Source organism: Theropithecus gelada, chromosome 2 (genome assembly GCF_003255815.1).
Source record: "Theropithecus gelada isolate Dixy chromosome 2, Tgel_1.0, whole genome shotgun sequence".
Taxonomy (NCBI): Eukaryota; Metazoa; Chordata; class Mammalia; order Primates; family Cercopithecidae; genus Theropithecus; species Theropithecus gelada.
In genome coordinates this window covers 159,322,517-159,347,443 of record NC_037669.1, presented here as the reverse complement: position 1 = coordinate 159,347,443, position 24,927 = coordinate 159,322,517, and the positions used below count along the sequence as shown (strand labels likewise).

The following is a 24,927-nucleotide window of genomic DNA, read 5'->3' as shown; positions in this document are numbered from 1 at the left end:
ATTTTCCTCATCTATAAATTTAACTGCCTACTAGACATTGTTATGTGGAGCTACTCAAACTAACCATGATTGAAAACTAAACTCATCACCTTTTCCCCACAACCTGCTTGTCCTCCATGTTTCCTATTTCAGTTCATGAAGCTACATTAATTAATTTCTCAAGTCAGAAACTCCAGAATCATCATCCTGGCTCTTTCTTTTTCCCTTGCATCCCAGATCTATCTAACCTCCCACCAAATTCTTTTTTTTTTTTGGAGACAGGGTCTCCCTCTGTCACCCAGGCTGAAGTGCAGTGGCGATCTCTGCTTTACTGCAACCTCTGCCTCCCAGGTTCGAGTAATTCTCCTTTCTCAGCCTCCCAAGTAGCTGGGATTACAGACATGCACCACCATGCCCAGCTCATTTTTGTATTTTTTGTAGAGACAGGGTTTCACCATGTTGGCCAGGCTGTTTTCAAACTGCTTGCTCCAAGTTATCTGCCTGCCTTGGCCTCCCAAAGTGCTAGGATTATAGGCTCACACCATTGCACCCGGCCCCAAAACCTATAGATTTTTTTTTCATAAATTCACCCACTTCTCCCCATCCTCGCTGCAAGTTACATAAAAAACATGAAAACCATAAATGCATATTTAAAACCTTTCCTTGTTTGTACTTAAAACATTTCATGTACTCTGAAAGAACTAAAGTTGGCATCGTACCTCCATGCTGGAGGGCATGTTTCTACATTCACAGAAACAATTACTCTTACATTCACTGGCAGTGGATCTATCAGCCATTTCATGTGTTTTTCAACTTGCTTAAAAATATAAAAACAAAATTCAATCTATTAATCAAAATATTTCAAAACAATCCAATAATAGCTCCCCAAATAAAATGAAATTCTCATTAAGTTTATCTTATTAAGGACAAAAATCTTATTTTGGGGTGATTTATTTTAAATTTTAAAAGAACAAGTAGCAAAACATTATCATCACCAATTTGAACTCTGGACACGTCAGGAAATGTCAAGGCCCTAAAAATATGTCAAAACTAATAGTCTTTGCTAATTGTGTAAATTCAGTTGGTCTTTCTCAATAAAATATTAGTGTCTGTGGACATACAATATATTTTTTAAATCCATGTTTCCTCCCTAGAAATAAAGAAGAAATATAAAAAATAACATCATATTTTCTTCTCACAAACATATAATTTAAGTGCCTGATCCAGCTATTACTGAATTTGTATCTTTTTCTGAGTGTATCAATAGGTAACAAATAGAAAACGGTACCTGAACTTGATCTATAGAATCAATAACAATGATGATGCTGCCTTGATGACGAGCAGACAGTTTTTCCAGCCAATGTGGAAATTCTTCCAGAAGCTTAGCAGGATCCAGTGTCAGAGCAGAGACTGACCAAGAGTGCTGCATCAACTACAAGATAAGAACATACACAAACTGAAGTAGTTACACATAGTTACTGAAGTAGTTACAGAGCTGGGGGAAATATTTCCATTCTCACTTTTTTATAAACCAAAATCAAGTCACCAAGAGGACCTGATTGTATCGAATATTATTTTTAACCCAATACAAAACCAAAACAGGTGGCTAATATTTTAAATTAGTTTACCAGTAGGTACTTATTAGTCCCAACAATTTCTGAATCTAAATAAAATTCTGTAATTCCAAAAGATGGAATATTATACCTTTAGAGTTAGTCGTTTAATAATCAAGGAGGACTCTGAGCTGGTTGACATGGGCCTTCCCACAAAATGGGAAAGAATGAGTGTGTTGGGGGAATTCTTCTGTTGTAATTGAATCCTGAAAGAAAAAGGCAGCACTTTTATAAAACTGATGAAGTTCCTTGACTGTCAATAAAAAAAGAATTCACAATGCAGTAAACATCAAATGTTGCCTAATTGAAGAATCAGATGGTCAGTTACTTTTAAATAAATATGGAAATTTCTGTTTTTACTCCACTTTTAGATCCTTCTAAATAATCTTTTAAAAAATTGTAGATTCATTTTAATTACAAATAGATGTTAATTAACATAAACCAAAGTACTTTACGTATGAGGGTAAGGTATTAGTAAAATAAGCATTAACTTTTAATTAAAAATTCCAACTAGAGGAAAATTTGTTAGGTACAAAAATATTATTTTCCAAACATAACTTTAAAAGGGTAATAAAAAGGAAACAACTACATATGCTAACCCTTCAATGTAAATAATTATGAATGAAAGAAAGTATTTTTACTGCTTGTTTTTAAGCAACATAATGAAAAAATAAAGTTTATTAGCTTATATGAACCTTAGTCCATAATCTGCAGAACTAGATTGCATTCATAGTAAAGGTTATCCTTAATTTTGATGTTCTGTAAAATGTATTTCACTCTAGTCTGCTTTTGTCGTTTCCAATATTTAAAATCCCAATGAAACTTTTAAATAAAGGCAGTAATTAAAAATAAAGGCACATTACTCTACAATCCACTTAACATGTCATATGTGTTATATGACATGTTATGTCACATATCACTTCCTTACATAGCACTCCCATAGCTGTTACCTATGTGATTTATGTACATAATCATGAATGTTCATGCTTCCTATTGCTTTCTCATTCTGTGTCTTCTCTCTGACATCCAAATTCAATGCATTTCAGGGCATGAAACTATTATTTTATTCATTTGTTAATGTTTAGTGTAGGCCACGCAGGAAGGCAGGCATGCAATACATTTTGTCGAATAGATTCAGTAATTCAAACAATGACAACAATAATTTAACTGCACTGCATCATACCACTTGGATAAAAGAAGAGACTTTCCAGAACCTGGTCCTCCAGACACCAGAAGAGGTGGGATCGGGGCTGGTGCTGCCACTAGATCATTAAGGCGCTGGTAATACTAGAAAAAAAAATGAATTTACATTGTAAGGAAGCACATGCCTCTGAGACTACTGAAGAGTCAACTTCTGATTATTCTCTGAAAATACTGGAGAAAAGCTCCGTGAGAAAATGAAATCTACTTTTAGTTGACAGCACCCTCATAACCGGCTATTTTTATGGCTGGCAAAAACATGACTGAACTAGTAAACTAAGAATGGGCCTTAATCGGCCGGGCGCGGTGGCTCATGCCTGTAATCCCAGCACTTAGGGAGGCCGAGGTGGGCAGATCACGAGGTCAGGAAATCGAGACCATCCTGGCTAACACCGTGAAACTCCGTTTCTACTAAAAATACAAAAAAAATTAGCCGGGCGTGGTGGCGGGTGCCTGTAGCCCCAGCTACTCGGGAGGCTGAGGCAGGAGAATGGCGGGAACCCGGGAGGCGGAGCTTGCAGTGAGCCAAGATCGCGCCACTGCACTCCAGCCTGGGCCACAGAGCAAGATTCTGTCTCTAAATAAATAAATAAATAAGTAAAAAGAATGGGCCACGATTTCTTCTACACATAGTATTGCTGCAAATTAATGGGTAAAGGACAACATTTCAGGTCCCTGTGGGGTTTTGCAACACTCAAATGTTTGCAGAATGTTTCAGGGAGCTCACTGTAGCCCCCAAACCACAGAAAATATTGCAGAAGACCTTGAAGGTACTGGCAGGCGACCTAGATCTCCTGGTCAGAGGAATAAACACCTGTTCTGGGAATCACCTTAGTTTCTGGGGGTTGCTGAGAAAAGGTCCAAATAAGAGGTTTTGTCTGGGGACTTGGAGTCTCCCAACCTGCCGGAGAATCAGGTTAGCCTAGGCTGCCTGAGATCTTTCTGAAACTAAGTGAGTTCGGTGTAAAGTCCAAGAATTCCTATTTCCCAAGCTTTCCCCAGAAACTCAAAACTGGTTCAAAGCTAAAAAGGACACACACAAAACCCAAAATATCTTAGTACTTATTAAGGAGTTTCAAAAGTTATCTTGAGACTCGAGTTTTTCTTCAGTGTACCAGTGAAGTGATAGCTGATGAGGAATTTTAAAAAGTGTATAGCAAGTAGTTTGCAGCCAGCTTTAGGCTAGCTTTGGAATAGCACAGTTCTCCAGCAACTACAATGAATTACTTGGTATAGGTTTTCAATCAATTTTTCTACTTGTTATATTTAATTAACAAGCAGAAAAATTATATCTCTAAAGAATATATTCCCCAGGAACTCAAATAATTTGAATAGAAATGATTCTTCTGAAGGAGCAAAGAAAGTCTTGATTTACTACCTCTAAGTCCTAACGACTTAGTTCATGGTCCCACAGAAAGCCCATTTATAGGATCCATTCTTCCCACGTTCAGACCCCTGGCTATAAAAGAAAAACCATGGATCTGAAGCCAGAAAAGAACTAGGTTCAACTCCCAGATCTGCAATCTACTCACTGTGTACTCTTAGGCAAACCATAATCTGAACCGCAGTTTCTTAATTTATAAAATAACAATAGCAATACTTCTCATAAAATAACGACTAACATTTATCATGTATCAGGTACTGTGCTAAGCACTTTATGTGCATTATCTGGTTTAATCCTTGCAACAAGTACCTATGAGGTAGTTACTATTAGTTATTCTCATTTTACAGCCAAGAAAGTCAAAGTTTAGAGTGGCCAAGTAACTTGAAAAAATCTAGTTAGTAAATGATGGAATCAGGACATTGATAGTCTAAATTTTAAAACTTCTGTAAAAATATAACTGTTAGTATTAGCTACTATAATATTCTTTAAAATATTAGTTCTTACATTAATTTTTAACTATTAAGTATTAATTTTTTGGAACTTGTACATAGATTTCATTGTATACCTCAAGTTCTGATCATTTGTTTAGATATTTAAGGATGTTGATAAGACTGATAAAGAAGGACTTATCTGCCTATTTCATGAACTACTATGGTTTGTTTTCTGAATGTAATATTTTGATTCAAGAATTGGAGAACAGATACTCTTACTATTCATTTTTCTTTTCTTTCTTTTTTTTTTTAAGACAGGGTCTTGCTCTGTTGCCGAGGCTGGGGTGCAGCGGTATGGTCATGGCTTACTGCAGCCTTGACCTCCTGTGCTCAATTGATCCTCCCACCTCAGCTTCCCTAGTAGCTGGGATTACAGGTGCATACTACAATGCCTGGTTAATTTTTCTATTTTTTGTAGAAACAAGGTTTTGCCATGTTGCTCAGGTTAGTTTCAAACTCCTGGGCTTAAAGCAATCTGCTTGTCTCAGCCTCCCAAAGGGTTGGGATTACAGGCGTGAGCCACTGCACCTGGCCTCAGCCATACTATCCTTATCAAGTTTCCTAGCTATCCTAATTCTAGTCTGAGTGAGTTGCAGATGGTGGCATAATAAACATGTGGTTGATAAATTCCGGTCTGTAACTAAAAATGTTTGGTCTATAAGCATATTTGAATCTCACATATCTTTCTTATGACACAAACCTAAGCATGTCTCAACATGGATAATCAAGCCATGAGATTAGACAACCAGAATAATCATAAACCTGAACTATATTGAGATGAAAATACAATCACAATACAGCCTGTAAGTGATGACAGATCTTTGTTGGAATAATACTCCAAGCACTTACTTTCTCAAATCCCAACTCATGGGCTGAGCTAGAAGCCTGCTGAAAAGTTTCCATTTGCTCTTGTTCATCATGTATGTCCCACAGAACATCGCCAAAATCATCATCTTCTGGAATGGAATCCTCACTGCCCAAATCCTTAGTCTCCAGGTCTGTGTTCTCAAAACCCAGTATATCCTGAACACAAAGAACAACCACACAAAAATGAATGAAGAAAACAAGATCTTACAGTGAGGGCACCCAGGCCCAGAGTGGGCTTCACCTACTTTCGGGAGGGCAAGTTCAAACATATGGCCCTTGTATAACACCTACAAGAATAAACTTACAACTATAAAAAATCACTAATTTAAAACAAAAGAAATAAAAATATTAAAGTAATAGAAATGAATACCTCTTTTTATAAAAATAAAATTAAAGGAATATTTTGAATCCCATGGAATTTGTTTCTTGAAAAATGTTACTCAACATCTTTGGTTGAATCTGGCTGGTGAATAGTTATAAAGTACTAACGACTAGGAAATATGTTATAAGAATTGAATTACTAAGATGTGATTTCTTGATCTCAAGTATCTCTGCTGTCATATTTAGTCTTTATATTAAGTTACTGAAAATATGTTCTCCTTCAAGCACTAATGATGTTAAGTATATTTACTTTCACTTGCTGCCATTCCTTCTGCTCAATGAATTTTATTTATCTTGGTCCTAAAATTTGCAAGATTGTGAAGATCGAATTTGATAAAGACAACCATCATACTAGAGAGTATCATATAAAATGTGTTGCCAGAGGTCATATCATTTTGGGGCTCACTCTTTTTCTCTAATAATAAATCTTCATACTTCCTACATCTCAAATAAGGTCCCTGGATGCCTGGGGGAGGTGTCAGAAGGTGTGGGCAACCACAGGCTAAACATGGTACATCTTCCCACTGTGCCTATTCTGTTTGAGGAAGAGGGGAGTAATAAATAATCATTATTACTGTTTTTTCTAATGCATAATTTTAAATTAATTTTTATATTGAACACAAACATAGACATAATATCAGGCAGAATATATGACTCACATAAATTTTCAAGACAGCACATGAAACTTCATAAAGACTTCCAGCTCAAGGCCCCTCCCTGGGCCATGTTCTCATCCCCCCGGAGGCATGCTTTCATCCCCCTCTTCTGTTAGGAATAACATCGTGGGAAAACCTGAAAGGGACTTTCCTAATATATAAAAATTCAAAGGGTACACAGAGGAGCCTCCCTATTGAATAAAATGAACAGTTTTTAGCTAGCGCTTCTGTAATATGTTTTACACTTAGGTATTGAAGCATCAAATAGTCCTGTGAAATAGATCAGAGGCAAAGATATTAATACACGATCCAGGTAATGCTAAGAACATACCACAGGATGGACTCCCAACAGAAACAACAGCGCCTTCCTCAGGTACTGTGTTCAAAAAGACAAGCAAGTGGTTTTCTCTGGAAAATTCAATTTTATAGAAAGCGATCTTAAAATATTTTAGATGAAATCTTACAGAGAATGCATATTTACCTGTTTAATAATCTTTTCTACACAAAGATAAGTTTTATATACTCCTTCTGCAGGATCTCCTGAGTGATCAATGATCTGGATAAAAATCATTTAAGAACAATGAGAAAAACCATAATATCAGAAAGAAATGATGGTAAACACTTTTATAGTGCTTATGTGACAGGAACTATTCTAAATATTCAACACGTATTAGCTAATTTATCTTCACAACAATCTTAGGAGGGAGATACTATTATTATCCCCATTTTATAGAAGAGTAAACTGAGGCACAGTAAGTAACTTGTCCAAGGTCACACAAGGGATTTAGTGTGAAAAATGGAGCAATAAAACAAGAAGTAGGCCAGGTGCGGTGGCTCATGCCTGTAATCCCAGCACTTTAGTAGGCGGCGAGGTGGGCGGATCACGAGGTCAGGAGATCGAGACCATCCTGGCTAACATGGTGAAACCCCATCTCTACTAAAAATACAAAAAATTAGCCAGGTGTGGGGGCGGATGCCTGTAGTCCCAGTTACTTGGGAGGCTGAGGCAGGAGAATGGCATGAACCCAGGAGGCGGAGCTTGCAGTGAGCGGAGAGCCCGCCACTGAACTCCAGCCTGGGTGACAGAGTGAGACTCCGTCTCAAAAAAAAAAAAAAAATAAATAAATAAATAAGTAAGTAAAAAGAAGTATACATTTTTTTGCCCTGTCTCCAAATTTTCTCTTATGTATTCCCATACCACTCAATATATTTACCCTTCAAAATGCATCAAAATCCAATTTTATATCAATAAAACTATAATTCTACAAAAGACAAAAGCAAAATAGTATTTTACTATGTAGTCTTACTGAGTTTGCTGAAAGAAGAACACCCAATCTGTAAGAATATGTGTACTGCTACTAATAATATTTGATAAAATGAGAATAAGGCAATGATTTTACAATAAATACCAAGCGAACAAGCATGGAGATTCACCCTCCATTTACATTTATAATCATGGTAGGGAGACCTTATTTCACTCCTATTTTATAAAATAAATTCATCCTTCTAGCATACTAATTTTTTAAAAGTAAAGGTTATAGAATACATAGAATAAAAAAGATAAATTAATATCTTTTTTTGTGGGAACTAGTGGACTAGGCTGATACTACAATAATTAAAGAATGAAATGGCTCTGGAAATGATAATAAAAATGCACTTCCTTTTTGTCTTAGCCTCTTTAGCTTTATATGGCATGCTGGTCTCAAGCTATCTTTTCAATACTAAATGATGGAAAGAAAAATGCTTATATTCATATGTGATTTTATTTCCTGGCTGGGCACAGGGAAGTGAAAACTGTAAAAATCCTAGAGTTGTTCTCAATTGTATTATTCACATTAACTACAGACATTTACCAAGTTGCCCCCGTGTACAGTAATAAAAAGCCTAAAATGTCTATTCTAAAAATTATCCCAACATGCATCTAGGAATGATCAAATTTCTCTCATCCCATCATCAGCTTTTTGTTTTTCCCAATGCTCTTAGGAAAAGTCACTATAAAAAGTCTCCTCCTGCAGCATGGACAACATGAGACCCCATCTCTATAAAAATGTTAACAAAGTAGCCAGGCATGGTGGCCCGTGCCTGTAGTCCCAGCTACTCAAGAGGCTGAGGTGGGAGGATTGCTTGATCTCTGAGTCCATGAATCTGAGGCTTCAATGAGCTATGAACATGCCACCACACTCCAGCCTGGGTGACAGAGTGAGACTCTGTCTCTTAAAAAAAAAAAAAGGCTCCTCCTGACACTAATCCTTGGTCAGTAGACAGAACTCCTCTACGCTTGGGAGAAAAGCACAAAATACCATCTGATCATATAGATCATACTCGTGCTAGCCACACTTGGCGATTCCTTTTTCTTTTTTTTCTCACAACCCACAACCAATCTGTTAAGAAATGATATTGGCTCTACTGTCAAAATGTATTCAGAATCCTACCACTTCTCATCATTTCCTCTACCACCACCCTGCTTGGAGCCACCAGCATCTCTCACCTGGATAACGGCAATGGCTCTGAGACTGCACACTAACCCCTGAATGACCATCTATTCTCAACGTGGCAGCCAAAAAGATGACTGTCAGATGATCACGCTGGCCTTCATTCTATTGCTTATAGTCCTGCAATGGCTCCCAATCTCACTCCAAGTGAAAAGCCAATATCCTCAAAATGACCTCTGAGGTTCTTCACAATCAATGAGGTCCCCTCTCCTACTCCCGTCACTTATCTGCTCCAGCCACATGGGTTTCTCTCCCTTGCCCAGACATGCCAGGCTCATGTCCACCTCATGGCCTTTGCTCCAGTTTTTTCCTCAGCTGAGTGTTCTTCCAAAACGCCTATGAATTTTACCTTGGCTTTGTTGGTCTTGTTTAGACTAGAAACTTGATCAATCAATTGCTGGACAGAGTCAGAACTGACTTTTCCATCTTCCAAACGATGAAAGATTAATCGAGGTTTTCCTTCAGGGTTTTTCAGAAACGCTTCTTCACAGTCTTCCAATAAAAGGCTAGATTGGAAATCAGCATTTTGTGTGCTATACTGCATGTGGCAGCAAGCAGTTAGTTAATCAACCTATACCAATAACGGAGTTTTACTACAGTGACAAGTGGCCAGAAAAGGTCCAACTGCAGAACAAGTGAAGTTTTCCAAAAATGGATGTGTTATGGCTCTCTTCTAGCTTGGTCTCAAAATATAATATATTCATTAACCCACAGTGAGCATAAATATAATAAATTATGCATTAAATTGTAAAGCCTATATAACTTTATTTTTTAAAACTAAAAAAGATCTCAAAAACACTCTTAAACTTGGCTCAACATAATGGACCAGACTCATGAGACTTTGAAAATAGATGGCAAACAAAATTCCATCTAAAAATGTATAATTTCTAGGTTAACACAAGGAGGCAGGAGGTCATGCGTGGGGAGGTACACAGGCACCATCCAGGGCAACAGCCAGGTTCCTGCACTGCTTTTCCAGGGGTTCTTTTTAATGCCTTTAATTTGACCCACCTCACTTCATGGCAGAATCACAGGAGAAATCTCTTACAATGGAAGATAGGAACTGAAATATGGCAAGTCCAGGAGAGGCGTTTTTTCCAGATAAAGGTTTCAAAATGAGGAATTCTTTGCTCTTGATTGGCCCTCCTTCATTACATCAGCACCCTTGTTGGGCAGACCAGGCTCACTAAGAATTCTTGAACCTACATAGAAGGAGAGGAGCTTCTCTGTTTGGATGGCAGCCCCAAAGTTTTGACAGTTTTCTCTTTCCCAGTTCTTTTAGTCTTTTCTCATCTAATAAATGACCCTAATCCTTATACCCAATATATACTACAAAAAAGATCTGGAGACAGATTGGAAGAGGTTAGATGACTGGAAAAAACCTTGACTGAGGTGAAGGTAAAAAAATTCCAAAAAACAACTTTGTTACAGGGAACCAAAATTATATTTTTAATGAAAATTCTGGAAAAAAAAAATCCTAGAATAATCTGCTGAGGTCTTTCTCTCTCTCTCCCTCCCTTCTTTCTTTCTCTCCCTCTTTTTTTTTCTTTTTTTCTTTTTTTTTTTTTTTTGACAGGGTCTTACTCTGTCACCCAGCCTGGTATGCAGTGGTACAATCACAGCTCACTGCAGCTTCAACCTCCTGGGCTCAAGCGATCCTCCCACCTCAGCCTCCAGAGTAGTTAGGCCCACAGGCACATGCCACCACACCCAGCTAATTTTTGTATTTTTTGTAGAGATGGGGTTTCACCATGTTGCCCAGGCAAGTCTTGAATTCCTGGGCTCAAGTGATCCTCTCACCTTGGCCTCCCAAAGTGCTGGGATTACAGGCATGAGCCAAGGCGCGCAGCCCACATCTACTGGGGTTTTCTACACAACAAAGGACACTGTAACCAATTCCCCTTTCTAGAAAGCATGAAATGAAAGTTGTCTAGAGAAACAAATTTTGTGTGTGGGGTGTGTGTGTGTGTGTGTATGTGTAGAAGGGTGATACTATATGATTCAGAATTTGCAAATTAGACTACTAGACCAAATTATTAAAAATTAAGAAACATTCTATTGTATATTTCTGTGCCAATCCATTCTACCCAAACCACAGAAGTTTTCTATGTTAAAATCACTCTGACCATGTTCTATAGAATTTTGGAATTTCAATGATTCATCTGTCAGTGCTTTGGGGGAAAAGTCTGTGGCCCATGAGAAGACCAAAGAGTGGGTGTGCTGTTCAGGCACATGTCCATATTTCAAAACATTCCCTACAAAACTGACCCATGGGGCTCAGATAAAATGATATGATCTCTGGGATTTTATTCAAATAATTTGGTGGAATGGAAGCAGATGCTACAGATGAAACGACTGGTCATGAGTTGATAACTGCTGAAGTTAGACAGTATGACAGGCCAGCTAATATGTTGATAAACTGCACTTTAGGATCCCTTCAGAAAGTAGCCTGAGCAGACAAAAACGTAGGGGAGGAGCTGCTAGAGAAGATGCAGCTTTGTGGGGCTGGAGGAGTTAAAACAGTAAGGCTGAGGCATAATGAGGAAAGTTCAATTATAGAACAAACAAGAGCTTCCACTCGCCTAAATTCTGTAAGGAAACTCTATAGGCGATCTGGTAAAAAACAAACAAACAAACAAAACAACGAAACCAATAATAGGGCCTAAGAAGTCCTGAAAGGTGACTGATCTACCCTTTAGGCGCGGAAGCCTCCCCATCCCTTGAGAAAGACTGATGATGCCCTGAGGAAAACCAGTCACAGTCGCCCCTCTGTGCTGCTGTGCTGCTGTGCGAAGGGAGAGGCACCTCTCCTTCCACTCCTTCTACGTAGGTTCAAGCATTCTTAGTGAGTCTGGTCTGCCCAGCAAGGGTGCTGATGTAATGAAGGAGGGCCAATCATGGGCAAATAATTCCTCATTTTAAAACCTTTATCTGGAATATTCCTACTCAGCCAGCCTCTCCTGGACTCGCCATATTTCAGTTCCCATCCTTCACTGTAGATTTCTCCCAGGATTTTTCTCCTTCCATGAAGGGAGGCGGGTCAAATCAAAGGCATTAAAGAAGAACCCCTGGAAAAGCAGTGCAGGAGCCTGGCCATTTCCCTCTAATGCACCTTCTCCGGCGACACTGAGAGGCACAGTGCCTGTGCACCTCACTAAGCGTGACCTCCTGCCTACCTTCCCCGTCTACAACTAAGCATGTTGTTAGCATAGCTGCTCCAAATCCAATCATTTCATACCCTAAAACCATACATTTTGAGCTTCATAATTTCTTATAAGGGACCTGAATAGTGTGAGAAGCCAGTGAACACTATCTTCAAATAACTCTGTGGATACCATCTGCACACAGGGAATAATTATTGACCAGGAAAGTGTTTCCCCATGGAGCTTCCAAGCTGCTCAGCAGAGGCTTTTCTAGATTCATCTTTTGGGAAGGATGGGGTAGTCACTGGGGTAGGTGAAGGCACAATTTGAGAGAAACAAAGGCTCCAACAGCCCGTTTGTGGTGTGGAGCCCATCCCCACTGCCGTACCTCTTGACAGGCATGAAGGAAACAAATAATAAAATAATAAGCAGCTGGAATAAGAAAAGTTTAAGTAAAATAAAGCCAAAGTAGAGACTAAAATTATTAAATTTAAGAAATTAAAATCCTTATTTAACAAGAATAAAATTTTTTAAAATGTACAATATAAAATTTTACTAAAAGGAGATAAACTGAAAACTACTAAGCAAAAGTAATAAAATATGAAATAAATGGAGAGGAAAACATTAAGAAGAGTTTAAAATTGGAAAAGAAAAATAAATGTTAAAAGTGTAAAAATAATGTATACAATGTTTTATTTAAAAAGTAAGGGTTTTTTTGGTTTGTTTCTGAAACAGCGTCATGCTCTGTCACCCAGAAAGTTTCTTTAATGTAAAGAAAAACAAAATGGTTGTATGGATTAAAGATAAGAATTAGAAAAAGATAAGAATTAGAAAAACAACAAATAACATATTACCAAGTAAGATAAAAAAAAACTCAATCATTAAGTAATAAAACAAGATATATCCTTAATAAATATAAAAACAGGGAAAGAAAAAGGAAGGAGTGGATAGCAATGAAACTCAACTGAAGGCAATCAAGTTGAAGAACTCCTTAAACATATTCTGGATGAAGGCTCATTGACCAGGTAGTTGCCTGTTCACCTGGCCACTAGGCAAAGTCTTAAGGGTCACAAATGCGTTATACTGTAGGGAAACTGGTGAAACTTAAGGCCCTACATATATCTATACACAGTTAAAGTCAGAGTTGGTCCACAATTAAAAATAAAAAAGCAAAATGCTTTGGAAAGGTTAAATTTAGACAGTAAATCTAGAAAGAAAAATTAGCCTCTTATTAAACTTATTTTGTCCTTTATATCTAACTGGTGAAAAAAAAATCTTTACTTGCAGACAAGATTCATTAGCATGATTATATTCACATTATAAGAACATTGTTCACTTTACTGGGTCTATTTAAACAGTAAGCTCCTCACAGCATGTAAATTATGATTCAACACCTATACAAGTGATCAAGTACATGAACTTCATATGTAACATATATAGTTCAAATACCTCTCAGTTTGTATCCAAAGAAAAAAAAAATGAAGGTTAATGTTGCTTATTGAAATTAGGAGTTATTAACTTTTTCTGTAAAAGGTCAGATAGTAAACAGTTCAGGTTTTGTAGGACATATGGTTTATGTTGTAACGCTTCAACTTTGCTATTATAGTATGAAAGCAGCTGTAGAAAATACATGAATGGGCCAGGTGCGGTGGCTCACGCCTGTAATCCCAGCACTTTGGGAGGCCAAGGTGGGCAGATCACAAGGTCAGGAGATCGAGACCACCCTGACTAGCACGGTGAAACCCCATCTCTACTAAAAATACAAAAAATTAGCTGGGCATGGTGGCAGGCGCCTGTAGTCCCAGCTACTCGGGAGGCTGAGGCAGGAGAATGGCGGGAACCCGGGAAGCGGAGCTTGCAGTGAGCCGAGGTCGCATCACTGCACTCCAGCCTGGGCGACAGAGCAAGACTGTCTCAAAAAAAAAAAAAAAAGAAAGAAAGAAAAAAGAAAATATATGAATGAATGAATGAATGAATGTGGCTGTGTTCCAATAAAACTTTATTTACAAAAGCAGACTCCTGGCTAGATTTGGCCCTTGGGCTATATTTGCCAAACTCTGATTAAAATAAGTTATAAATTAATGATGTTGATCATATGACCTATGAAAAAAGTCTAACAGCATAAAACTTTTAATTCTTGATTTTATTTAAGTACGAAACAGTTGTAGAATTAATTGAATTTCATGGATTTTTTTATTATAAGGATGCAATTAAAATTTATCTTTGAAGCTTATTTGGCAACCTCAATTCTATTTACAGTTTACTGCTTATAATAAATTACATTTTTTTCAGCTTACCTTGGTAATGTTAAGTGAATAAATAAAATAACTAAAGAACTTTTCTCAATTTCCCATTTTCTTACAGTGAGGTATTGATTTTCAACATCTATTGGAAAATAAACAGCATGGAAAAAATATCCCATTGTCTCGCACATTCTCTTAAGTTTAGGTGAATAGTCCTAAAAACAAATGAAAACATATAAAAGCTTAATGTATTTAACTAAAGATCAAGTGAGATTCACACTACTTAAAATAAAAAGTATGCTTTAAAACAGGTTATACTGGATATCTTTTAATATAAACTTTTAAAAATAATCACATTTTAAAGAAAATCTTAAAGAGAAAAGGCATGTTTCTCTCAAATACAAATAATAATAGCTTAGCAACCTGGCCTTTTACTAGCTCAGAAGATGACTTATTTCATAATAAACCTAGAACAACAGGAGACACTATTAGGCTATTTTGCTTTGGTATTTGTTTCTTTTTGGTATTATTACCATGAACAATCTGTTTTATTGTCATAAAGAGTGCAAAATATAGATCCATAGATCATTATATAGTAAAAAACATCCACTATGATACATCAGAACGCTAAAGCAGAGAGATGTAAGTTAAAAACACATAAATCTACAATTAACATAGTAAGTAACGATGACTATTATGATGAAAGAAATTAGTAATACCCTCAAAATGTCCTTGGGAATAACATATTCAATTACTGGATGGAAGCTTTGGGCTTTAAAATATTTTATCTTTTTACTAAAATTGAATAATATCACAAAGGAAAGCTAGATGAGTTTGGTAATCAACAACAGGGAAGATGTTAATATAGCAGGTATAGCATGTGACACACATTCTATAAAATTCCCTTGGAACACTGGTAGGCAAGCTTTTTATATAAAGGGTTGGATAGCAAATATTTCTGCAACAATAATCATCACTTAACAACTTGGCTGTTTTAGCAGGGATCTTTGTGGTTTATTTGGCTTCCATCACAATTTACTCTGCCATTGAATTGGTGGTGTAGTGCCGCCATGGATGATATGTAAACGAATGAGTGCGGCAATGTTCCAATAAACTTGATAGACACTAAAATTTGTATTTCATATAATTTTTACGTCATAAAGTATTATTTTCCTTTTGATTTTTTCTACCACTTAAAATGTGAAAACCAATCTTATCTCTGGGCCATTTAAAACAGGCATCAGGCCAGATTTCGCCAACAGGCTATAGTGATCCCTGCCTTAGAATAACTCCAACGGCTGCCTTGGAAAATTTAAACCGTGGTAGGGAGAAAATTTTATTACCTGAGACAGACTGAAGGATAGAGCTGGCAGAGAGAGTAACTAAAGCAGACACAATCAACAAGAGTCTTAAACATTGTGGAGAATATGCAATGAAAATTTCACAAAAAAAGCCTAGGCAACACAATGAGACCCTTTCTCTATTAAAAAAAAAAAAAAAAAATTAAATTAGCCATATTTGGTGGTGTGTGCCTGTAGTAGTCCTAGCTGTTACGGAGGACTAGGTGGGAGGACTGCTTGAGTTCATGAGTTTGAGGCTACAGTGAGCTATGACTGTGCCACTGCCCTCCAGCCCAGGCAACAGAGCAAGACACTGTCTCAAAACAACCAAACACACACACACAAAAACTCCAGAAAGTTCCAACACCTTAGTCTGACATTTAAAACTAACTAAAACAAGTTAAAACCTTCTTTTTCTGTCCTAGCTCCCATCCTAGGAAAGTTAATTCCAGAAAGTAAACATAAATAAATAAACCCTCAATTCACTACCTTTCTTTGCATATAATACGGAAAAATATTTTCTCTCAAGAAAAGCCCAAGACGCTGCCTATTCTTTAAGACATAAAATCTAGTAGGAAACTATTTGGTTTAGATACAGTAGTATCAGAAACAGAATATAATATTAACTTATATTTTAAATTGGTGGATACAGAATTTATAAATATACTCACCTTAAGGAAAAGATCCATCTCAGGCTGGGTTTCATCTGTATAAATGAGGTAACATCTGACAGTGTTACTCCACAGAGAATGTGAAAACAGAGGAGTAACTTGTAATAAACTAGCTACAGCAATATCCCAATCATCTGAAAATAAAATTGCTCAAGTTCATGAAAAAATTACCAGAATACATTTGATCATTCTAAAAAAGTTTAAAAAACGTAACAGGTATCATAGAATGGAATCTCATCTTACATGTTAATACTGCCATAGCTTCTAGAGTAATATATTCAAAGGCAATTAGTTTTCTAAACACAAATTCTATCCTAGGACTTGAAGGAATGAATGTCACCAGTGGTTTTCCCTGAGGCACCAGTGGTTCCAGTCAAGTGTCATGAAAAAATTTTACATGAGTTATTTGATTAGTTTGTTACTTGAAGTTAGCCTACATTACCAAGAGGATCTGTAGCTTTACTTTCTTATTATTCTTGAAATATATTGAGTTAAAAGAAAGCTCAAGAATGACATAAAATGAAAAGTAGCCTTATGTTAACTATATTTAGTGAGAATAAAAATTTAACATATATTTGGCTAGTTCAAGAGGCACAATTTTAAAAATGATTTTCATTTTGCTGATAGAGAAATAATTGTATGGTTTTAAGGAAAAAGAGTAGCGCTACTTATAACTTCTTAGGTCTGCACTGATATTGAAATTCTAAACAGATCTTAGAGCTATTCTGGACACTGTGTTAGGTCAAAATAATGAAAACATTCTTTTGGGTATGAATACAGTTGCCCCTTGGTATCAGTGGAGAGGACTGGTACCAGCACCTCCCCTCACATACCAAATCCACAGATGCTCAGGTCCCTTATATAAAATCATGTGGTATTTGCATATAAACTACGCACATCCTCCCATATACTTTAAATCAAGTTTGTCCAATCTGCGGCCCGTGGGCCTCATGTGGCCCAGGATGGCTTTGCAGCCCAGCACAACATTATAAGACTTTTTTGCAATTTTTTTTTTAGTTCATCAGCTATCATTAGTGTTAGTGTATTTTACTTGTGGTCAAAGACAATTCTTCTTCTTTCACTGTGGACCAGGGAAGCTAAAAGATTGGATACCCCTGCTTTAAATAATCTCTAGTTATTTACAATACCTAATGGAATGTAAATGCTATGTAAATAGTTGTTATACTGTAATGTTTCTTATTTCTATTTTTATTGTTATATTGTTACTTTCTTTGTTATTTTTCCAAATATTTTTTATCAGTGCTTGAGTGGATCTGTGGATATGGAGGGAAAACTGTAATATATTACCTAATAGAGCTTTTTGGTATTTTGCTCCATAACCTGCTCTAATCTTCAGCACTATCAAAGAAGCAGAGGGAAAGATTAAAACCTACTATTTTTCAGTTAATCTACATTAGATTTGCTGCTCAACTAAAACACTGGAGAATTCAGACCAGAACACAGTTACCAGAACCTGGCTGGCCAGGCTGGCAGGAGTACCATCTGATCCCCATCTAAATTATGTAACCTCGTCCTTCCTTGTTAGTTACAGCCCCACTGTATGATGGTTTGTCAATGGAAAGCACTAGGAACACAAATTTCATGCTTTGCTAATGGTATTAATAGTTCTAGCACAAGATTATAAAACATGAACAATCACTACCACTAGGCAAGTAATTGACAAAGAGCATGTATTACCTCTGTTAACATTTGCAAAGGGTCCTTCCACATCTATAGAACTATGGGCAAACTCAGGGCCTCTGAAGGACTGCTGAAGCTGGATCATGCTTCCTATGGAAGGTTCACTTCCCAAGGCTCCGCCAGTCCAATATTCACATTGGGTTCCAGCAGCTGTTCAGCAAGAGATTTTTATCTTCTGAAAGTCAACTTACTGAATGTTCAAAACCTCATTACATATACTGAACAGGATTTCTAATTTTAAAAAATACTAAAATATTATAAATATTCAAACGATTTTGAAAATACTTTGCCATTGACTTTTGGCAAAGTTCAAAGATACTGATTAACATAATTCTGGTTGTCATCTCAAATTCAAAGAGCGGATTAAAAAGAGAAAGATGAAAAGAAACAAGAAACAATAAAATAGAAATCATAGTAAGAGGGAAGTTAAAAACATTTTACAAAAAAAAATTCTAAAAACCATTTCTAACTGTACAGCTTAGGCATCAACTAAAATCTGAAGGAAAAAAGCCTCAAAGGTAGACTGTTACTAACACACATGAATATAAAAATATTCATAATTTATTAGGACATAAACTCTTTACAGCAGGGAGTACATCCTTCTCAACCTCCTAGAGCAACAAAATTAATGTCTGAATCATTAAGAACTTATGAACTTGATGATTTTCTAACAAATTATATTTGCCAGAATGTCTACATCTCTGGCAAAACTGAGCTTACTATTTGTAGCTCTTTGAGTCTCAAGCGGGTGACATTCCCCCTCAAGTGTTCCTTCTTCCTGTTTAACACAAAATACAAAGAAAAAAGACCTAGAAAGGAATTTGTTTCTAATTTGCCGAGACAATTACAATAGTTTTGAAACACTGTACATTTGAATATGTCAATACTGAAATAATCACTAAGACTTGTGTTGGGGTATAAAAAAGCATTTTCTCAGCTACTCTTGGCCGTTAACAATCACTTTTTTGTTTGAGATGGAGTCTTGCTCTGTCGCCACGCTGGAGTGCAGTGGCGCGATCTTGGCTCACTTCAACCTCCATCTCCTGGGTTCAAGCGATTCTCCTGCCTCAGCCTCCCGAGTAGATGGGACTACAGGCACACGCCACCACGCCCAGCTAATTTTTGTATTCAGTAAAGACAGGGTTTCACCATGTTGGCCAGGATGGTCTTGATCTCTTGACCTCGTGATCTGCCCGCCTCGGCCTCCTCAAGTACTGGGATTACAGGCATGAGCCACCGCACCCAGCCTTCATTTTTTTCCTTAAAAGTTAGCAATAAAGGCCGGGCGCAGTGGCTCACGCTACTTGGGAGGCTGAGGCAGGAGAATGGCATCTCAAAAAAAAAAAAAAAAAAAGTTAGCAATAAAAATTCCAGGATGTTGGTCAGATTCCAATGATACTAAAATGAAAATTAAGAAGGAACTGTCAGTTACTATATTTTACTCCAAAATGCATCCATTTGTGAGAATATACTTACAGTTCATTATAAATGGGAGGGTGATTACATTTTTCCACTGCATTTTAAAATAGAATCTTTTTCTTTTTTCAGTATCAATCACACTTTATTAACATTTTCTTAGAATACGTAAATCCTTTCACTCTGTGATTTCAAGCTTTTCTTTATTTCCAGAAAAACATATTTTATGTAATTATAAAACAAATACTTTTTGAATAGTTCACAAAGCTATACTGGAAACCACTCAGTGAACTATAATGCAAGTATTCTAAATGATAGTTGCAAAGAATACATCATTATGTAAAGAAATAACACTGCAGAGACTACGAACTCCAATACCCATTCTCCTCTTCTTTCTTCAGTAACAGAACCCTACATTTGAGTTGGACTCTTGTCTGCCTGGCTGCTGATTACACTACCCAGTCTTCCCAGGTATAGCTCTGACTAATGGGATTTGAGAAGTCATCTTAGGTTGTGCTTTCTGGAAAAGGAATGTGTTCTCCCCTTCCTTCTTTCCCCTGGCGAAAATGCAGATGTGCTGGTGGGAGCTGGGATGGCTATCTTAGACCAGAGAATAAAAGTTATGGGTTAGGGTTGGCAGAGTGACAAAGCAGAAGGGACTTTAGTCCCCAAATTCATACACTTCGTGGAGAAGAGGTGTCTTAGCAGCTGACAGAAAGAACGCACGACTCTATTTGCAACAGTAGTTAAAGCGATACCCTAGTATAGATAAGTAAAAGAAATCTAGCAGAACCCAAAGTTGGCTCTACATGTCATTAGAGCTATGTTGAAAGCTCAAAATATAGATAGGATATACACTTACCAGTGACATCTGTACAGTTGTCATCTGAATCAGACTCCCCAGGATCAAATACTTGAATGCCCTGAGCCTGTAGCCTCTGAAGTTTGCTCTCCAACTCCCTCTTGGCCCTCAGTAAGTCCTGAATTTCATTTTCTTTGGTCTCTCTAAAAATCTTTAAAAAGAATAATTTTAATTTCGAAAGTTTTTTTATAATCAAAAAGTTGTGTCATCAACTTTAAGGGAAAAATATTTCATTCATAAAACCAATATTCATTTGGTCCTCGATGTCCCCTTTCGTAGGGTGAATGTCCCAGTACCTTTACCTTACTGTTTTGCAACTGGAAGCCACTGGAATTCCAGCAGGATGCATGTCTGTGGTGTGGGTCTGTCATGTGCACTGCATGACGTTTAGGAAATCTGTTTCTCTTTCCCACTAAATACCAATAATACAACATCCCTAAACATTTCCACATGCTTTTCCCCATACAGAAACGCTTCCCTTCTTTTCGAAATTATTATTAAAATGTTCACTTTCATACATTTTTCTTTGAAATGATCTCAAGTTTACCACATCTAACTCAAAAATGTGAAAGTGCCCTACGCTAATTCTTACAATTTTCATGAATCCTACAAAACTTACTTCTATTTATTCACCACATTATATATTATATACACTTTTAGAATATACTGTTTTATTCCATGTTGTTGCTTTGGGGGTAAAAATGTAAGGAATTTACCTTGAATTGCCTTTTAACTTTATCTCTGTCATGTTCAAATGTTGCTGCTCTCTCCATTGCTTGGTATTTTGCTTCTAAAGCACTTTCTTTTTCTCGAAGTATCTTCTGGTATGTTTTTTGAAGTGCCTAGAATAATTTACCTCGTTATTTCCTAACAAAAATAGTCTTGCTCCTCAATTTTACATTCATATATATATATATGTTACGTATCTTAGAATTTTAAGTCTACTTATTATTTTACCAATTATCAGGAACTTCATGTTGCCATTTTATTCAAAACATAATGGAAAAAAACCGCAAGCATGCTTGAACTACAACAAATAAAGACTTCAACATTAAGCTTTCAATGGAAACTAACTTTTTTTGAAACACTGCATCAGTTCTTAAACTTCCTTATGCCTTTTCCATCTTTGTGACAGTAAACATTACATTTTATAAGGCTTAACTTGAAGGATACTTAGTTCTAGGAGACTGTGTACCCCTTGGCACTATGTCTTATTCATCTCACCATCCCTTGAGCGCTTCACAGTGCCTGGTACGCTGCAGGTCTCCAGTAAATGTCTGACTCAATGAATGAAATATAGAAGAGTTTTTTCATACCTCGATATGTGAGAAAGGAACCAGTATGTTTCACAGGAAATCAGGACTTGTGACAGGAGTGACTGTGACACTTGCCAACCCTTATTGCACTCCGCCCTGTTTGGTCTGGCCTTTTCTACCCCCACCGTGCAGCTGTTTCCAACGTACAATGTCTGTTGGGCAGTGGCTTGGACACATTAAATCAGATACTCGAAATGCGCGAGTCCATTTTATACATGCAAGTGCATTAAGGCTGCCCAGTAGGAAAACTGATAAGACAACAGATAAACTGCTATACGGACTTCTTCCCAGACAACCACATTAATTACACAACCGCTAATGAGGGAGTTTAAAAATAAAAACAACAACAAAACCTGACTAGAAGAACGTCTAGTCTTGAAGACAGGAGGCTTTTTTTCTTTTAGAAAAATCAGTCTGAGGTATTTATTTCACCCCTGCTGTAACGACTCCAGGAACTCTTAGGCTGCCTAGAAGTCTCTCCCACAGTGAAGAATAAACAAACGACACAACAACGATCAGAGGGGCCCCAAACTGATGGCAAAAAGTCTTAGAGATTTGCTCACAGAAAAGCAACCTCTTGCTTTATATGCTTTTTGTTGTTGTTGTTGTTGTTGTTGTTGTTGTTTTGTTTTTGAGACGGAGCCTCGCTCTGTTGCCCAGGTTGGAATGCAATGGTGCAATCTCAGCTAGGTGCAATCTCGGCTCACTGCAACCTCTGCCTCCTGACTTCACGCCATTCTCCTGCCTCAGCCTCCTGAGTAGCTGGGATTACAGGCGCCTGCCACCATGCGCAGCTAATTTTTGTATTTTTAGTAGAGACGGAGTTTCATCATGTTGGCCAGGCTGATCTCGAACTCCTGACCTCAGGTCATCCGCCCGCCTAGGCCTCGCAAACTGTTGGGATTACAGGCGTAAGCCACCATGCCCGGCTGCTTTATATACTATTTTAGTGAATTATAATGGACCTGCTACATGGAGGGCATGCAATAATTGATTTTAGAGTAAATTAATCAAATGGACTAAGGAAATTTGACCACATCTAGAAAAGGTTTTCAATCATAGCAGTTAAGATGGTGAGAATCAGGAGGCTTCCAGAAAATTTCATGTCAAGACCATTACAATGCAGGAGCCATGAAACTTCACAAAGAAACCGACACATGAGCCCCACTTTGGAGCCCCAGGTAAAATTTTTATAGGGAAGGGGAGGAGGGTAAAACTCCTAGGAAGAGTTTGTTGAGTTGCTTCAACAAATGTCACCAGCCTTCTGAGGGGGTGAGCGCGGGGGCCGGAGTGGAGCTGGAGATTGGCATTCGCCTCCTCAGGACACTTTACGGCTAATTTCTTCTAGGTGTCTTAACAAATAAACCAGAAATAGAAAAGCGGGGGCCAGGCGCGGTGGCTCACTCCTGTGATCCCAGAACTTTAGGAGGACAAGGTGTGAGGATCGTTGAGCCAGGAATTCCAGGCTGCAGTGAGCCGCGATCGTGCCACCGCAGCGAGACCCTGTCTCCAAAAAAAGAGACAGAAAAAGGGGAGGGAATTAAGGAATCATTTCAGACTCGAAGAGAATATGGCCTCTCAAATTAAAATGAGCAGTTTCCGCCGAACTTTCAAAGCCGCTTGGTTTGGAGAGGGAGGAGGACAGCCGTGCTTCCCAGGGGTCTCCCGGCGGCGCGGCGCGGCCCGGCCCGGCCCGGCGTTACCTGCAGTTCGGCCCGCAGCCGCTTGTTCTCTGTGTCCAGCTTGGCCTCGCGGCGGCCCATGGACAACAACTCCTGGTTCTTGCTGACGCGGAAGATCTCGTACTCCTTCTTGAGCCGCTCGTACTCGGCCGCCGCGTACTCCAGCTCGGGCACCGACGAGCCGGTGGACTTGAAGCTGGCCCCCAGCAGCCCGCCCGCGCCTGCCCCGCGGGGAAGCGACCCCGGCCCGGCCCCCGCCGCCGCCCCCGCGCCTCGGCGGAACGAGTTGCGTAGCAGGCGGGCCTTGGGCTTCACCTCCACCGGGATCTCGCAAGCCTCGCCGCCGCCCGCCCCGTACGTGTCCTCGATCACCTCCCCGCCCGCCGGGCTCACGAGCGACGAGGCGGTCCCCATGGTGTCCGCGGCGGCCACTAGCTAGTGGGTACCGGCGGGACTGGGCAGCTGAACGGAACGGGACGGGGCGGGGCGGCGGGATGGAGCGAGGCTGGAGAGCAGGACGGGGCTGGGCAGCCGAACGGGGCGGGGCCCGAGAGCAGGACTGGGCGAGGCAGCGGAACGGGGCGAGGCGGGAGAACAGGATGGGGCGGGGCAACTAGAGGGGCGGGGCAGCAGGACACGGCAGGGCAGCAGAACGGGACGGGGCGGGGGAGCAGGATGGGGCGGGGCAACCGGAGGGGCGGGGGAGCAGGATGGGGCGGGGCAACCGGAGGGGCGGGGCAACCGGAGGGGCGGGGCAGCGGGACGGGGCGGGGCAGCGGGACGGGGCGGGGCGGCAGGACGGGGCGGGACGGCGGGGCGGCAGGACGGGGCGGGGCGGCAGGACGGGGCGGGGCGGCAGGACGGGGCGGGACAACAAGAGGGGCCGGGCAAGTGGGGCGGGGTATGTGGGCGGGGCAGGGCAGACGGGGTGGGTCAAGAAAGCAAAAAGGGCGAGGCGGGCTGGCAAGAAGGGCGGGGCTCGCAGGAAGGATGGGTCGAGTGGCGACTGTGCAGGACCAGCAGTGGACTGGATGTTGTTGGAGTGGTGCTCCGACGCGGGCTTCTCTCCGTTGTCTCCGCCCCGCTCGAGGCTCCCTGGCGGGCGTGCCTTACAGGGAACACAGGACTGGGTCCCAGCTGCTCCACCAATGCTGCAGCTATTTCTTTCGCTGCCGCCGTGCCTTACCGGAAACTCCTTTCTGGAAGCAGTTGGGAAATCTGAAAAATTTATGGAGTGCCTGCTATGTGCTTCCCGCGATGTCTCTCTCTTAGTTTGCATGTAGATAGAATGACCAGCAAGGAATAATGCCAGCCAAGAAAGAGCTTTTAGATTTTACGGTCTGAAACCACCAGGGACAATCCTTAGACAAGGTAAGTTTTTTAACTCATTGCAACATGAGACATTGGAGACCGCACACCAATCTCTTCTTCATTCCCTCCATCAAAGTGGCTAGTCATCTTTTCTCTTACCCTTTAGATTTTCTTCAAGA

General features: G+C 39.3%; 1 protein-coding gene across 1 annotated transcript in view; it reads right to left on the bottom strand.

Annotated features, from left to right (window-relative positions):
• The window catches only part of NPHP3 (nephrocystin 3), a 42,033-nt gene extending 18,065 nt beyond the window's left edge, over positions 1–23,968 (bottom strand). Inside the window, exons 1-13 of the mRNA XM_025374792.1 lie at positions 23,459–23,968; positions 21,156–21,281; positions 20,440–20,590; positions 18,159–18,311; positions 16,461–16,594; positions 14,504–14,664; positions 9,413–9,569; positions 7,053–7,127; positions 5,517–5,690; positions 2,776–2,879; positions 1,684–1,798; positions 1,268–1,411; positions 699–796 (exon numbers count right to left, since the gene is read on the bottom strand). Of these exons, the coding sequence (XP_025230577.1) occupies positions 699–796; positions 1,268–1,411; positions 1,684–1,798; positions 2,776–2,879; positions 5,517–5,690; positions 7,053–7,127; positions 9,413–9,569; positions 14,504–14,664; positions 16,461–16,594; positions 18,159–18,311; positions 20,440–20,590; positions 21,156–21,281; positions 23,459–23,851 (1,985 nt within the window). The 5' untranslated portion in view covers positions 23,852–23,968. The remainder of the gene's footprint in view (positions 1–698; positions 797–1,267; positions 1,412–1,683; positions 1,799–2,775; positions 2,880–5,516; positions 5,691–7,052; positions 7,128–9,412; positions 9,570–14,503; positions 14,665–16,460; positions 16,595–18,158; positions 18,312–20,439; positions 20,591–21,155; positions 21,282–23,458) is intronic.
• Positions 23,969–24,927: the final 959 nt, after the last annotated feature.